Consider the following 17,423-nt stretch of genomic DNA (forward strand, 5'->3'; position numbering starts at 1 on the left):
CAGATGGTAAAAATCAAGGAATGAAACAATTTTGACTACATACCTCTACTTAAAAGCAAAACAATTTATAATGTATTTCAGTTAACTTCTTTTATGTTTTTAAATATTATTTTTGTTATATTTTAAATAATTTAATTTCATTTTGAATAAAATCTTGTTTAACTCCTGGAAGCCTGCAGTCAGACTAACTTTTGAATTTCAGTGTATTTGTTGCTAATTCTTAGTATAGTTCACAAAATGTTTTTACGTTCTGTACATATTACGCAATGGTGTATATTATCTCTGAAAATCTTCTTGATATGTACTATGAAAATCTGATCAACAGCTTATTTGCTTTAACTGCAAATAAGCAATAAATGTAATACTTAACTGTATTGAAATATATAAATTGATTTATACTTTAATTATTTAAATGTTAATTTGAAGCCTATTTAAATATATATGTATATGCCTATTAAATATAATAAACATAATGCCTTTTATAATTATAATGTTTGCTAAAATATAAATAGATAATAGAGAAAATCATCCAATGCTAATTGAGGTTAAAGCTGTATCTCATGATAGCACATGGCACACTCTAAGAACTGGGAGCACGTTCATCTTCAGAGATTCATTTTGTTCAGATTCATTAATTCAGCTTCCCCATCCACTTGTGACAGATGTTCTCTGAATGCCCCATGTCTCTGCATGGTTCTCTCTTGCGCTATGAATGTACGTACTCTACTGAAAGGAACTAACAGCAATTTTTTCTTAATTGGACACCTCTATTGCATCAACTCAGATGAGGCATCTCTAATGGAGTTTATCTCATTTTCTTTAAGATGTCCTGTCTTACTCTTATTCCAGGAAGCCCTGGGCCTCCATCCTGTCCACGCTCTCCTGCGGGTCCACTAGGGCCAGGAGGACCTGGGCTACCACGTTCACCTGCAGGACCCTGAAAAAGAGATGTTGACATTCACCATAAGGAAATCAGCATCATATTGAATCTGAAATTGTCCGTTCAAATTCAGATGGATTCTCCAGAAGTTTTGGATTTTGTTTTTTTAGAGGAAAACCCATACCTTTTCACCGGGAAGCCCATTGCTACCAGGTAAGCCACGGAAACCAGGGGAGCCCTGCCAAATAAAAGAACAAAATATGGATCATGGGCAATAGGACTTATGTAATGGCAACTGAGGGTTTTTTTTTCTAAACTATTAACCTTAGATATACTATTATGAAAATTAATGAAAGAAAGAGATGGAAATGACATTTCACCGTGACAAAAATGTCTACAGAATTATCTTTTCGGGATATATCCCTTCTGTTGAAATCATAGCCTGTCCTCCATTAGTTTTAACTGTCCCTGCATTAGTTACTTTATGTATGTTTCTAAATTCATATAAAAAATGAAACAACACTTTGTCTTGAACAATTATTTTCTTCTAATTCAAGATCTCTATAGTATTGTTTAAATATTTACATTTACTACTATCTTCATTGCTTACAAGAAATTTGAATTATAAAATTTAATTTGCAAACCATTTATATATTTAATATGATTAATTTGTTCACTGTGCATCTTCAGTTTCTTCATAGTTTCAGCAAATACTGTAATCAATTAATAAATTAAGAGTTATAAATAGCTCAAAACAATTTCATTTGATTCAGATGGGAACAGAAATCTAAAATTTGTAAGGATGTTGCTATTTAGTTTGTTGAATAAATCAATCCAGGAATTCCTTTGTGAGAATGCTCTTTGGAAAGTTCTTGAACCTACTAGCTAAAAAACCTGTTGGCACTAAAGATAGTATAATATAAGACGTCCTGACAATATTATTATTGATATTATTGACATTTAAGATCTATTGACAATGACAATGTTGGCATAAAAACATATCCTGAATGTAGAAGAATTAGTGTTATTTTCTCTTTCTAGAACTGAAATTTTGTGAATTGTTCATTTTTGATAATGGAGAAGTAATTTTGAAATTTGGTTGTTTGTTTTTTTTCTTTTCTTCCCCTCCTGCATAGTTGCCACAGTTTATGGTTGCTTTCCAGCACTAATCTTCTGATACAGCTTCCAGGTACATAAGATCACTGCTTCTCCAGTATCAGAAGAAGAAAAAAAATAAATTAATTACAGACTGAGATAGATGCAAGTGCTGCAATTCAGAGGAGGAGCTATATAAGAATTCTACCCAGTTTGGTAACCCAGTTTCCCATCTGGAATTTGCTGAGAACAGATATGGAGCCAAAGTTCTCCTCCAAATATTTTGAAGACCAGGTTTTGCTGTCCGTGTATTAACTCAAAATGTACCTGGGGTGCACGGTCATCTGCAGCAGCTTACCCTTTCTCCAGGCGTGCCAGGGATGCCGTTCTGGCCGGGTTCGCCGTTTGCGCCTCTTTTGCCTTCCTCACCGGGAGGTCCAGGAGCACCTGGGGTGCCGTTTTCACCCTGGCAACAGCAACAAGAAAGCCCACCAGTGAAGTCAGAAGTCTCCAAAAACACCCGCTGGGTGTTGTATAGGCAATGATTCTGGGTTCAGACTTCCTTGGAAGAGGACTCTGAACACATTTTAAAATCACTTACACGGTCGCCTTTTGGGCCTGGATCTCCTTTTGCACCATTCTTACCAGGTTCACCCTAAACAGGAGAAAATGCGAATAAAATTATGGGAGGCAACAGGTTAGTATTCTAGAGCTACTGGATGTACTAAAATACTAAGAAAAAGAAATCTTTCCATTTTTTTTCATTTTTATTATTTTACATTCTGCAAAGGACTTAGCTCAGAAACAGACATAAAATTTTACTCAGCGGTGTTTAAGATTGTATCACTTCTTTCCTTTACTGGATTTTTAAAAACCCTGCTATTTCAGACATCACTGAGACTTTTGCTTGAAATTCCTAAGTATTTTCTCTGACCAAGAACCATGTGTGGTGTAAAGCTGTCAGGGAAGAACCTGCTGGGGTAAATGGCAGTATAAGGGTACATACAACTCACTAGGGAGTAGCGAACTGTGGACTCAGGCAGGGGAATTCAAACAGGTGAAATTAGGATTTTAAAACAACAGATTTTGTCTAAAGTAGCCATTTTAAACAAGCTATTTTTTGTTGTGTGTTTCTGAATTGATAGATAGACCAGGAAAGCAAATAAATAGTATCATATTTACGTATAATTTTTATATATGACAATATATAAATGTGTAAAAGGTACATATATATTTATAAAAAATAATTACCTATTGTTTTTATAAAATAATTTATTAGACCCTCTCAAGTGAATAGGACAAGTTCAAGGGTTTTTTTAAGGGTGTCAGAACTACTTCCACTATATTTGTTTGTACAACCAGTGTAATGAACGTCAGTAACTCACCGGAGGGCCTTTTGCTCCAGGGGTTCCGCTTGTACCTGGAGGACCAGGAAGACCACGGCCTCCTGGCAGACCAGGTGCACCAGGAATGCCAGAAGGTCCCTGTAGAGAGTGAACAGCAGACAGAGATGATGAAAGCATGGCGTTACTGGACTCTGCCCAGTCCAAACAGAGATGCTCACCAACACAGGGCAGCAAAAGACAGCAATATGAAAAGTACTCACCATTTCACCCTTGCCACCAGGGCTTCCAGCTCTTCCAGGAGGGCCCTGAAAAAATAAATGTACAAATAACCAATGCTGCTAACCTAAGACTCAACCAAAGGACACATAGGGATTTGTGAAGAGCAGGTGGCACAACACTTCTCAGTTCCCGTGTGGTATTTATGTACCTGAGGCCCAGGTGGCCCAGCATGACCCTGAGGACCAGGTTCTCCTCTCTCTCCAGGGCTACCACTAGAACCAGCAGGACCAGGAGGACCAGCTTCACCCTAGAGACAAACAGTAAAAGGAGAAAAGGAATCCATTTCAGTCTTGTCTCCAGGGCAATCAGTATTAGCTTCATGGTTTGTTCCTCTACTGTGGCGTCTTTGCGTGATTTGGGAAGAAGGTTATCACCATCATCACTTGAGGGCAAAAGCCAAACTGGTGTGGCATGCTTGGTGCTGAGGCCCAAGGTACCCATGCACTCCAGCCAGCCCTGCACAGCCCCTCTAGCTGTGGGAATCTCACTTGAGCCCCTCCCATAGCGCAACATAAGGCTTGGGTCTACCACTTAGTGGTGTTTTGGGGAGGGTATTCATGAAGGTGATGAAAATAGAGTTTGTCTCATGCTGCATATGAAAAACACATCTGTTCTAGGCTTGCAAGCCGTGTAATAGCAGCCAGAAAAAGGAGGACTCATAAAATAAAGATGCAGGCTAATTACAGAAAGGACCAAATCCTATCTTAGTATGCATCTTTAGCTGAATACCTTAAAACCTGGAGAGCCTGGAAATCCTGCAGTTCCAGGGGGACCTGGGGGACCCTTAAAAGTGAAAGAAATACTATTAATGCAAAAGGTAAAAGCCATATGGAATTAATCTTAAGTTAAAGAAAAAAAGTCTAATTATGGGATTTTTCTCTGAGTAAGGAAACACCTGGCAAAATAGCAAATATAAATCATGCTGCAGAAGATGAAGTTTGGCTAGTCCTAAAATATCACACCTACACCTTAGTTACCCTTTTACATGTTCAGCTAAATTTCTGTGCTGTAAATTTAAAAACCATGAAAGCTATCATTAAAGAGATTCAGTTATAAAAAAATGTTCAAAATTTGTTCTAATTATAAAAAAGGTGTAGTAGAAAAAAAAAAGCCAATATACTTGTTACCTATACAAGTGGACATGCTCAGGTTTCTATGCAGATGGGAAAGAAAACTTTTTGCGCACCTCAAATAGCTAAATAATACAATTGATAAGACTATTCAAAATTTTATCTGCATAGAGAACAGCAGTTCTACCCATCTGTACGTTCTGTAAGAATAATCTCGTTCTGGATTTATGCATTTTCTGACTTTCAGTGTTAAAGTTCTCCTATTGCACTCTGTGCTTCAGGTATCTTAATCAACACAGATATGAAATCTAATTAAATAAAATCATCATTCTTAAACCAGTGCACCCCCAGCCTCGGGTTTGCTGGCACTGCAGAACATCAACTAGAAGTAATTAGACCTGTGCAACACAAATACTTAAAGTCAAACATCTGTAAAGTGTCTTACAGGTGGGCCTGCTGCTCCTGGAGATCCATCTTTGCCATGGGCACCCTGCAGAAAGAAGAGAGGCGTTGGGTACAGAGCGCTACCCCAGACACAGACCCACATGCATCATGCCCATCATCTTTTTGTATCTGTACATTCCCATTTGGTTTACCAAGACCCAAGGATTCCTCAACTGTGAAATTCTAAAATGATAATTAACTAAGTATTTTGTGAAGGAATATCCAGTGCTTTATGTGATCTGTACTGTAATGATGAGAGAGGAAGGTGCAAAAATGTATTTTTACTACATTTCTTAAGATGCTAACAGTTACAAAGCATCATCTGTGGGGACATTTCTTAAGGTTAAATGAATATAATCACAATACACGCATATTTCAAAGTAACAGTTACATGTAATTCACATAAAAGACTAAAATTTCACTCCAAAATCCTAACAGTGGTATGATTTAAATCCTGTTGCCTCTCTTGTAGACATGTTAGACCAGGTCTGCTGCTCAGGTTATATAGTGCATGTATGAACAACTTGCTGCTTATTATACTTCAGCTGTGCTTTGCTGATTGTGTTGAACGCTATGAACTCAGACTTCCTTCAGAGCAAAGAATGTACCTCCTAATCTGGGTCAAAAAGTAATTTTACCTTTTTCCTGCAGGTTACTTCTGAGATTGCATTTTTTCCTCTCTCTGCCTTCTGCTGATACCCTTTGCTTTGACTCCTCCTCCCTATTCCTCTTGGCTGAACCTGAGCTTATGCTGAAACACTGAACTCTCCTTTAATGTGCAATCTATTAATTTAAAATAAGGAAATAGAAAATAAGATGGTGACCACATCATGAGTTAGAAGAGTTATGTCTTTAATTGGGGACTGGAAAGTTTTCATGTATGATTTTACAGATGCTATATAGTTTTCTAATTCCCTGCATTACAACTGTTTTAAGGTAAATCTATGAAGTAGGGAATTCTCAACATATTGAAACAAAATGTGTGCTGCTTCTGGATAAGAACAACAGATGCAGTCACTTACAGGGCCACCAGGACTCCCGGGTCTTCCTCTTTCACCAGTTGGACCTCTTGGTCCCTAGAAAACATAAGAAAAGGAGTCTGTTAAACAACTTCCAAAATAATATGGCTGAGCAAAGAGACATTGCTCACATTTGTGTATCTCAGCATTGCTCAGTGCATGTGGTAGGGTAAATAAGTTAAAAGGAAGATGAGTAACTCAGTTAACTGGGAAGCACTTCCATTTAAATACTACAGGATATACATATTTACCGGTTGGCCTGGTACCCCAGCTGCTCCAGGAAGACCAGTTTCACCCTGTTATGGAAAGAAAATACCAATGACAGAATGAACTTTGGTGAAAACATTTTTTGGTTTGTTCAAGTGAAAGAGACACAGAAATGAGACAGCCCAATCCATTGCCCCATTCTGCATGGTGCTGACTGTCCTCAGCATGAACTGAGACCTGTGAGGCCTGAGAAGTCTAAGCAAGTGACAGAATAAAATAATAAAACAGAAAAAAACCACAATCATGAAGGGTCAGTCCTTTAATATTTTGCAACAAAGTCAGATGATCCAGGCATGCCCTTTCATTTTAGAATGTTATCACGGCTGGAAAATCACGATATGATGTGGTTCCAAAAACCTAATTCCTTCAGAATGAGTCTCATTCTTTTCATGGAGTCAATTATAATATATCAAAATAAGTCAATTAATTTCTTTAACATTTAATGGATTTTTATCATTATGTAATATGCAAAGCACAGCTATGTAACAAATTATGAGGATATTACTCTACCTATTACAAAGATGACACTATGGGGTTTTACCTTTGGACCAGGAGCACCACTGTCACCTTTGGCACCGTCTTTTCCATCAAAACCCTGTGGGAAAGGAAAACCATATCTGTGACTAGTGTTCCTCTTGTGTTCTGGGAAACTTGAGTCCTCTTGGCAAAATATTAAGCTTCAAGACAAACTCATATAAAAAGGCATATTTTTAATAATGAGTGCTATCAGCTATTGGACCACTTTTTGAACAACAGGTCTGATTCCTTCATCTCTCCATGGACATTAATTAAGAGTGGATGCTTTTCTGGAAAGCAGGCTTCAGCACAGCATTGGGGATGGAGCTCTACAGCAAGGTAACCAGATAAAATTTAACAGTCTTTACTACAGAAGGTCAGATTACATGGTCCAGAAATTGGCCTTTCATTCTATGATTCAGTCTCTTTAGCAAGGAATTGATTGAAAGAGCACAACAGTGCAACACCATAATTCAAGTAGAGCAACAGACTCAGCTATACTCAATACTTACTCGTTGACCTTTCATCCCAGGCACCCCAGGCATTCCAGGGTGTCCCTTGTGACCCTAAAAACACAAAGACACTATGATTAATAAAACAGAAATTTACTGTATGAAGAGCACAAACCAATGTTCATTGTGTGTCACGTTCACTTGAGTAATTTTAAATGGGAAAACAAAACCTTAGCTTAGAAGAACATTGTTATTGGGGGCTTTTCCATACCGGTATTCCAGGGATTCCACGGTCTCCATGTCTGCCTGGTCTTCCTGGTTCTCCCTAATAAAAGAAATTTGGGGTTTTTTTTTTCACTGTTGTGCTGTTGCTTCAGTTACTGACAAAGAACCAGTCTTAGTAGATCAAGGCGAGTTGGAATAAGCAGGTGGAACTTCACCAAAGACAGTGGGGAAGATTATAGCAGGGTTTGCTATATAACTGCCTCCTGAAAAACACTTACCAGGATTTAGAACTGCAGTTTTTAACAAGAAAACTTGTTTTTCATGGAAAAACACTCAAAACGGAGAAAAACTTTAGCTGCTTGTCTTGCCTTGTACTATACCTGTCCAGGACTCCCAGCTGTGGCTGTGACATAAAAGATGGTTTTAACAGCCTTAACTCTCAAAGCAAGATTTGACAGGAGCAGACAACTACTACTGCTGTCTGCTTTTCTTTTTAAGTGCCAATTATTTTGACACCAGATCAAAATAGCATAATTCACGCTTGGGGTTTTTTGTTTGTTTGGTTGGTTTTTTAAATATAAATTTGTCATTCAAATTGCCCACTAATACTGAATCTTTTTTGGAACGGACATTTATACCTACTGTAGGTCAAATCTAATTTCTTACAGTCATGTTGTCAAATTGGGAAATAGGGTGATGTTAACAATTCTTAAATGCAATGGAATCAAGTGCTCTGCTGTCTTACCATTTAATAAACTCTCTTTCTTGCCATTTATTAATCAGTGGATGAGTAATAGTGAACTTACATCTTTTCCTGGTGGACCAGCTGGGCCTATCATTCCAACAGGTCCTGGAGGTCCCTGTAGAAAAATAATTAATATTAACTATAATAATAAAAAAATATTAAGTCTCTTTCAAATTAAAAGCGCATTAGGTGCCATAAAATACTTGTAGATTTGACATACATGATAGTAAACAGACAGGATGAACTGACAATTTTAACCCACCCCAGTGATGAGACAGATTCATGCTTGTAAAATGTATAGCCTTTAGCAGATATAGTGAAAGGTAATGTATACGTACAGGAGGGCCAGGTTGCCCTGGTTCTCCGGGGGAACCTTGGTATCCAGCAGAGCCCTGTAATGCAGCAAAGAAACCAGTTATGATGTGAACAATTACATGCATCATTCCATGGTGTTAGTATATTTTATATTAATCTCATAATCATAAGGAAAATGGTAGTCAGAACTGTCAACAAATGACCAAAGGTGCAATCAGCAGAACCAAGCCAAATATACTTCGATGGAAAAAAGAATTAAAACTGTTCCTTTAAACGGAAATGTACATCAAAACCTCAGACCCTTTCCACATTCACTGAATGCGTATCAGGATTCCCACTTTCCTTTATCTCCTGTTAATTTTTTGCATGAATAATCATTTGGGAAAGTTAACAGAGGATGATAGGTGGTGGCATATCTTAAGGCAACCTTAGCTGAAACCCCACAGAATCACAGAAAGCTCAGGGGAACACGGGGACCCAAGGAAGCACAATATGCTGTGTATATAGCCCTCAGGCCACCGAGTCTTGGTGGTGCATAGGTGGTACAGCCCAATTAACAGGAGATTAAATTTATTCATAACGTTCTTCAGCATAGTATCTAGATTTATCGGTTGAACATGTACCTAATATTTACAACAGAGGAAAGGAGAAGCTCATATAAAAGAATATGAGAGGATTATGAAAAGATTAATTTACTTACAGGGGGACCTGCATGACCAGGCGGGCCAGGGGGGCCACTGGGGCCAGGGGGTCCTGGAAAGCCACTCTATAGTGTAGATTAAAGGATAGTCATTATATTCATGTAATACAGCAATAAAGCTTACTGTAGCTGTAATAGTCACCAATAACTGTGAAATAAATTTTACATATTATTACAGAGAAAAATCCACGGTGAGAAGCCCTTGGTGCAGTAAGAACCAGAAGCAGCAGTACATACACATTGCCAGATGCACCATCTAGTACCTACAGTCACTCCAGAAAAGGGATCACTGGGTTTCCCTTTGCAGCCTTAGCTAACATACTCCAAAAGATATTTTCAAAGCTGTAATTTTTGTCTTTTGAATCACTATTCGCCTCTCTAGACCCCCAGAAGGATGCTCACAGCTCAGCTTTTCAGCTGCCTAAACTGGAAGAATAGATAACTGGAACTCTTAATTTCTTAAACAGAGTAAATGAGCTTCAGCTTCTCTGCCATGTAACAGTTTTATTAGCCTAATGCTACATGTTTAGTGGTGCAGCCATAGTCTAGCGATGCCAGCTTGTGCTTTCTAAAACTAATTTAAAAATTTCTCACCTGCATTTCAGGAGCTATATTACACAAAGATACACCACCCTTTAAAAGAACTTTGTATGATGAACTCTGTTTATGACTAGACTTCTTAGGACTTACTTTATTAGGTATACTTTATTAAAGCTGTATTTTTGTTGTTGTCAGTAAGGCAAGCATTTTCACCAGTGAAATCTTTTCTGAACTTTAACAGCAGTAAGCCATAAGAAGTAAATGATGTCTAGGATAAGCAAAGGAATGAAATCTCAATATACATATAGTTTAACTCAAATCAGTAATACTGTTCCTTCTTTTAACTGGTAAAAAGAGGGTAAAATATTACTAAGGAAATTCTCAGTTTGGGAAGAGTGCTGTTATTTTTACTTCCTGTACCAACAACCACAAAAGCATTTGACACAGCAAAACAGAAAACGATTGAAAGCTAGCACAGTGGTTTACTGCACCTGTATATGGTCCTTTAAAAAAAGCTTTTTGTTAAATTAAACTCTTCATGGGTTTGATACAGCCAAAACAATTGAAGTATATGAATTACATGAGAATCACTGTCTGCTGCAGTACTGGCAGTATATTCCACAGCTTAATATTGCATGTCATGTGTTTCATGGGAAATTTTCATATTGTGTCAGAATATTACAGATTGTACATGATTTGCATCTATTACAGATATTACACGAACCTAATTTTCATAATACAAGATTAATAGCATTGCTATACTATGCTAGTATACATCATATAGGATACTACTATACTACAAATATACTATGTTAATATTAGTTCACAGATTGTCTTGTGTCTAAAAAAGAGAATTATTGTAATATTTGGTATTTTCTAGGACAAGAAGCACACCACGTGGCAGAGCAGTCAGTGCCTGGGTAAATCGGGTTGCCTTCAACATGTGAATACGAGCAGTCCCTTGCTGTTAATTGTTAGAACTCATTTAGTGTAAAATAACTCTGGATTCAATGTGAATTGGAGCCATCAATTCATCATTTGCAATCAATTGATTAGACAATATGGCTATAAACCAACAATACATTATTTTTTTTCAAGGTGCACACTGAGGAGATAAACTGATAGTTAGGTATAACATTTGTTTGCTGCTAGCACCTCCAGACTGTGAACAAATGAGCATGTTTGCTTTAGAATATGGGCACTGGTGGAAAGAGACCAAGGCAATATGTGAAGGTTATATGAGCAAATAAAGAAAAACTGTGACGTAAAGTCCAAAACCAGCCTGCAAGCAGCAGAAAGGCAGTGGGAGGACAGCGATGGAGAGATGTGTGACTGAGGAAAGAGCAGGCATGGCAACCGCCCATGGACAAATGGTAGTGCTGTAGCTGGCGTGTTTTATTTTATTACCCTTCCAAATTATTTCAGTTCGGATATTTGTTCAAACTGAGTGTTTAAGTTGAAAATTGATAAATTAAATGTATAAATTAATAAATAAAATAAGCTATGTCATGTTCACAATAAAAACAATTTAGTTCTAGTGATTTTAGTCACATCTGCCTGTAACTGCTCTGTTGCTTTGCAGTCATGTATTGCATGATGCAATATAAAAGGACATATGACCTGAAAGTATACAGACAATCCTGGCTGAACACATCCTAGGGTGCCCAGTTAAGTTGTTTGGGTTTTTTTAGTGGGTTTTTTTTGTTTGTTTGTTTGTTTTTTAACCAAAATTCAGGTGTCAGAGCACAAGAAACCCCTAAGGACCTCCAGGAAAAATGCCCAAATAGAAAGGAGTAACCATAATTGTTAACTGAAAGGTATCTTGCTTATCTGCCTGTTTCAGCACATCCCATATTAAGACACCAAGTAGCAAAATGCAGGTGGTATGATAAGCTGTGGTCAAAAGCTGTGAAGAGCTGAATACGAATAAATGAACAAACAAATACAAGAACGGATGGTTGAAGAAGACCAGTGCATGGATGATCATATTAGCAAATGAACGAAGTAGAAATAAACAAGTTAAGATAAAGGTGAGAAAACAATGAACTACATTTCAGAAAAAACAGCTGTCATGATTAGTAAAATTTATTTCACAAGATGATGTGATGGAAGCCTGAGAAATGGAAACGTATCAGCTTGGAACTGCCTCGATGTGTTGCAACACGTATTACCCAAACCTTGTTATGCAGTGTTGGACTGAAAATAATGATTATGCTTAATGAAGCAGCAGCCAATTTCAAATAACAGCAATTCGCCACATCCTCTATATAACAGATTGCTTGAATCAAGAACACTCCATGTCGTCAGTGCTGAATATTTCTAAATCCCTGTGCCTAAAAGGAAAATCATAAGGTGCAACATTCAAATTTATTTTACATGGGGAAAGTAGCTCATGCATAAGTCTCTCAGGCAACCCATGCTTTATCTCACAAAAAAAAACCAAAAACCAAAACAAACCCAAAAAACCAAACAAAAACAACCACTGTGAAAAGCTTGGCTAGGCCAAGCAGGCAGATACAGCATCCTTAGTACACAGTCTGAATAGCTGTGGGTAAAAAAAAATGGTAATTGTAAAATGAAAAAGCAAAAAGCTTTTGATTGCTTCTGGGATGAAAAGGAGATTGTAAGAGGGGTTTACTTGTTATCAGGCAAATCTGAGTTGTGGGAAAGTAAACAAGTGTGGACTATAATACTGAGTAAAGGCAGAATGCTGCTGAATAGGTAAAGGAAGATTAGGGACAGTGGAAGAGGTAAAAAAGTGGTGGAAGGGAGAGAAGTAATTAGCATAAGAATACCAGAGCAGATAAATGAGGAACATATGCAAGGGAGAAAGGAATAAATGTTTAGGTAGCTTATAACAGTGAATCAGAGAGAGATTAGGAAAAAGGCGGCAAGAAAAGGAAGAAAGAGAAAAGGCATAAAACCCAGATGATCTATAGTTACTTTCTAGAATGATATTGCCAAGCAAACTGCTGCCTTACATCGCATTCCGCTTGCAGGCAACAATTAAATTAAAACTTATCTTGTTAAATTAAAATCAGGATACATACACATCCAAGGTATAATCTACAAGCAGAAAAATTATTCTTTAAAAAAAAAAAAAAAGAAAGGACAGCAAAAGGGCTATATCATCTTACAATGGGCTGCGGTGGGTAACCAATACCAACGGAACCGGCCTTCACATCATAGGAGTCATACTGTGGAGAAAAACTCTGTAAAAGAAATAGAGAAAAACAGAAAGGGGAAAAAAAAAAAAAAAAGAAAAAAGAAAGAAAAAAGAAAAAAGGTGATTGCTACAAATCAAATAAGTCTTTTCTTACATTAGAATGGCAAATGTATGGAAATAACTCATTTGTATCTATTGAGTAGCACTTGTTTGACATATAGCTGCCATATATTTAAATCATCCATAAGAGAAGCCCATATTTCTTTTGAGGTCATGGTAACATTAACTCCCTACACTGTGTGAATCCAATTTTCAGCTTGGCAGCTGAGCCTCAGCTGAACCAAAAAATTACCATTCTGTCTCCTTTTATTCTTGTTTGACTCCTTTTAAGCCTTCCCCCCATTTTCTCTATCAAACTCTTTTCTGTTGGACTTAGGTGTTCTCAAGCGCTCTAGAAAGTTGATGAAATTTTTTCTGTTCTACTAAAGGATGCAACAGTTTATCATTACTTTCCTAATTTCTTTTGTCTGTGACTAACAAATGTCTAATTTTGAAGTATTTTGTAGCAAAAAATCTTTTACCTGTGTATAAATTTCTCCTTCCCTGAACTACAAATAATATTTTTACCTCATGTGTGGGAACTTCCAGATCTCAGAAAACTGAGGTTTACACTTTTTTCCTAATGCCATTTTCCATCTTTCCCTTTCTCTCTTCCCATTCACTATGTCACTCCATATAATTCAAATACAATCATCACTTTTGAGCCCAAGCAGCCAAGCCTCAATGCTTTTGACAATTTCTCTGAAGCAAATGGAAGCTTAGTCCAAGGTACGGAGTGAAAACTTGTCCTGTGGGTCTTCCTGAGAGCAGATAGCATCTTTGACAGACCCATTTGCATCAAGTACTGCTTAAAAAAACCTATAAATTCTACAGTCATTTTTCCAATGAATTCCTGTGTAAACTCCTTAATTGGCATATATTGATTTTATCATGCAGCTATTAGCAAACTTAATTGAATAATATGGCGTTAATGCAGTTTAGGCATTAATGGCACATAGGTGGTTGAGCAGGAAAGGTTGAAGGAATGCAGTGTTCTGCCTGAGAACCCAAACCACTGTGGAACCCGTTCCTTTGCTGACCAGGTACAAGACTCCCGTGCTAGCGATATCAGCCCTCTCATCAGGATTCAACAGCACATCTTTGATACAGGGTCAGAATGGGTGACTATTCAGCATATCATCCTCTCCCATGTCTGCATCTGCCAACCCAAGCCCAGTACCTCTCTTGGTATATTATTGTGATGTCCATTGGGGCTGGTTAATCCAGGGTTGATCCATGGGTACCTCTCCCCGAAGCTCAGTCCCTTTTAGAACTAAATACACCCAAGATGTCTTTCCTTGGTTTCCGGCTTACCTGAGAGTGGGAAGCTTAAGCGGAAGCTATAAGCTATGGCCTATGCTCAAAAGTAGCGATTGTGTTGATATAGAATTCCTATGTTTTGTGCTAAAGCAATCCCACCTTGTAAAGCTAGGCTTGCTTGATTGCATGGGAGACAACATCATCTCTCAACAAAGTGCTAGCTGTGGCTCAGCTCCCTTAACAAATTGAACTGCACAGAAACAGGTTAAAATTAGCTCTTTTGCTGAGTCTGCCGCACTCTTCAGAAGAGAATTCAAGATTCAGTGAGCCAGAAATAAAGATGGAGTATGACAAATTGCACCTACATGGCACTTCCCTGTGAGCAGAGGACCTGTGTTTCAGTCTAGTCACCTGGGAATGTTTCTTTATTAAATGTGCATTGGATAAAATATAGGAAGGTAAGAGACTTCCCTAACCATTTACCTCGAGGAGATATACTTCCTCCTGCAAACTTTCTGGTCAGAATATTTCTGAGTTGCATAAGTCCTTCCTCAGATCTGACTCCAAAAGTTTTAAAAAATAAGGCAGAGATTCAATTACACTCCAGCCAAATTTCATGGACAGACCCCCAAAACTACAACAAAAACCCACCTACCACTCAGCTGTGTTTTTCAAAGGTGCAAATGAGAATCAGATGCCACTGAAAGCAAAATACATGTAAAGGTGCAAGGGAGAGGTGCCTATAGTATTGCTTTGTATGCTTATGAGCAAGGCAGTAGCTCAACGTAACGATGACTTACGCCTCCGCTTATGCTGGGACACGACTGGCAGACCCCGGGAGGGCCAGGAGCTCCAGGACTCCCCGGTTGTCCCGGAGGGCCAGGGGAACCATTTCTGCCTGGAACCCCAGGAGGACCCTGCAAAGACACAAACAGAGCAGATACAGACATTGGCACCCGCCTCCAACTGCAAGGGCATGGCGGGACAAATCCTTCCATTCATAACATGCAGCCTGTGTGACTGCAGTGGGAAACTTTCTCTTTTAAACGTCACTAAGGCTGCAAATGGACATTCAGGAAAGACATAGACTAGGCAGTAGACAAAATTCGTACATGGAAACCCTTCTTAGTTGCTGGAGCCTTATTGCAGCTGATATTTGATCAAACACACTAGAAATATTAAACAGGTCAATTCCTGAATCTAAAATGACTACTGCTAGTGGAGTCCATAGATTTCCCGCCCCACACCCCCCCACACACCCCCAGGGGAAAATACAACAAAAAATAACAAATGTCATATATTTCGGACTAAACTCTCTCTCTCTGTTTTTCCAGTTTAAATCTTTGCAAGTTTTTTTGAAGCTAAAGGGCTATTTCAACATAACAATATGGCATAGTCCTGCAGACAGTGCAGACATCAATGAAAGCTGGATATCTCAGCAGCTTGAATAGAAGATATAGCAGTAAAGGGATCGGTTCTTGGTTTTGTCAGTTTCCCTGGAAAAAATAAAAGGAAAATAATAATAATAATAATTTGCACTTACAGGGTCTCCTTTGGGGCCTTGGGTTACTCCAGGAACCTAAAAAAAAAAAAAAAAAAAAAAAAAAAGTAGTTACATTAAAAAAGAAAATCAAAACCTGAAAACCTGAATATCTGTCTCTGTGTGTGTGTGTGTGTGTGTGTGTGTGTGTAACCAAGAGGAAAACACATTTGAACATTGGAATATAATTTTATCAAATGAATTTAATTTATTCTTCTTCAGCATACTTAGAAGCTGTAGGGTTTTTGATCAGTCTATCTGCATTTTCATGGTTCATCCATAAAGCTACACCTCTTCTATAGTCAAAAACATGACACTAATGATGTCAGTAGAGCTTTGCCATAGGGTACCATGGGGACAGAAGTCCACTGTGGAAAGCTGAACAGGACAGTTTTCTTGTATCCTTCTCAGTCCAGCATGTCAAGCATGATAATGTAACTAATCTGAATTTCTTAGATCTACTTCTCCAAGTTATTTATTTTTAAATTAATAATTCAGGTACCTGTTATTATCTGGAGTCTAAATTCACAGTTCAGAACAGTTTTTATGTGTTCAGTCGAGAGTGGTAGCAAATACTACTCAGCTGAAACCCTCTTGGATCTTTCAAAGCTGGCATTTCCCTATACACCTTCCCTGGTCAGCGGGACAGCTTCCAGTGGGCTTATCTAACTCTTATATATTGAAGGCAGAGGCTGGAGGAAGTAGTCCCCATGTCCTTTATTATCAGGAACAACAGAACTGATTCAAGAGTCTCCAGACTCAGCAAGTGAGGGAGATGTGCTTAAATCTCCAGCACGCTTGTATGTACCATTTGTTTACACCTCCAAAACTGTTTGGTGAAGTAGCTCAGGTAATCCTGGAAGCAGTAGAACTGCACTCACACAGCACAACTAACACTAGGCGATGTGTTTGTATCTGACATTTCATGTTTAAGCAGATAGACCACAGAGCTGCAGAAATACATCTCCTCCCTTTCTGCTCCAGATACACGTTTTTCACACTCTTATCTTCTGGATAAGAGTCTTCAATGTGGCTGTGGAAATCTGCGTACTCTAACAGAATCTCATAGATCTTAAACAAGGATGAGATGTTCAGATAACCCTAGAGGTGGGGATAGCTGGCTCGCCTACTCACTGAAGTGGTTTAGGCAGGGGACTTGGCATGCACTAACATTCTTGATTTTCCTGAGGTTAAGTTGCTGCTGGTTTATGTCATGTTGGTGTCTATAAACAAGATGATGATAAATTAGGGATGTAGGGCTTGAATAACCTTTCCTTTACAGGGCATTAAAGTCGGCAATAACTCTGCAAAAGGAAATTTACTCTGTGGTGGTGTAGAATTGATTTGATAACGCAGGCTCACAGTATGCTGTGAAACTTATCTAACTTTCTTTAACTCTGTGTTGGCATTAATTTCATAGATCTAGATTGAGCATGCACTCAACAAATAAGCGGTTTGCATTATT

At 38.2% G+C, this 17,423-nt stretch overlaps 1 protein-coding gene across 1 annotated transcript in view; it reads right to left on the reverse strand.

Annotated features, from left to right (window-relative positions):
* Positions 1 to 17,423, reverse strand: part of COL3A1 (collagen type III alpha 1 chain) — a 52,977-nt gene that overhangs the window by 16,835 nt on the left and 18,719 nt on the right. The window contains exons 3-22 of the mRNA XM_055812349.1: positions 15,962 to 15,997; positions 15,219 to 15,335; positions 13,031 to 13,105; positions 9,354 to 9,419; positions 8,677 to 8,730; positions 8,400 to 8,453; positions 7,640 to 7,693; positions 7,429 to 7,482; positions 6,942 to 6,995; positions 6,385 to 6,429; positions 6,137 to 6,190; positions 5,116 to 5,160; positions 4,330 to 4,383; positions 3,749 to 3,847; positions 3,582 to 3,626; positions 3,361 to 3,459; positions 2,577 to 2,630; positions 2,334 to 2,441; positions 1,065 to 1,118; positions 839 to 937 (exon numbers count right to left, since the gene is read on the reverse strand). Coding sequence (XP_055668324.1) covers positions 839 to 937; positions 1,065 to 1,118; positions 2,334 to 2,441; positions 2,577 to 2,630; positions 3,361 to 3,459; positions 3,582 to 3,626; positions 3,749 to 3,847; positions 4,330 to 4,383; positions 5,116 to 5,160; positions 6,137 to 6,190; positions 6,385 to 6,429; positions 6,942 to 6,995; positions 7,429 to 7,482; positions 7,640 to 7,693; positions 8,400 to 8,453; positions 8,677 to 8,730; positions 9,354 to 9,419; positions 13,031 to 13,105; positions 15,219 to 15,335; positions 15,962 to 15,997 — 1,320 coding nt within the window. The remainder of the gene's footprint in view (positions 1 to 838; positions 938 to 1,064; positions 1,119 to 2,333; positions 2,442 to 2,576; positions 2,631 to 3,360; positions 3,460 to 3,581; positions 3,627 to 3,748; positions 3,848 to 4,329; positions 4,384 to 5,115; positions 5,161 to 6,136; positions 6,191 to 6,384; positions 6,430 to 6,941; positions 6,996 to 7,428; positions 7,483 to 7,639; positions 7,694 to 8,399; positions 8,454 to 8,676; positions 8,731 to 9,353; positions 9,420 to 13,030; positions 13,106 to 15,218; positions 15,336 to 15,961; positions 15,998 to 17,423) is intronic.

The sequence above is a fragment of the Falco peregrinus genome, chromosome 8 (assembly GCF_023634155.1).
Source record: "Falco peregrinus isolate bFalPer1 chromosome 8, bFalPer1.pri, whole genome shotgun sequence".
Classification (NCBI taxonomy): Eukaryota; Metazoa; Chordata; class Aves; order Falconiformes; family Falconidae; genus Falco; species Falco peregrinus.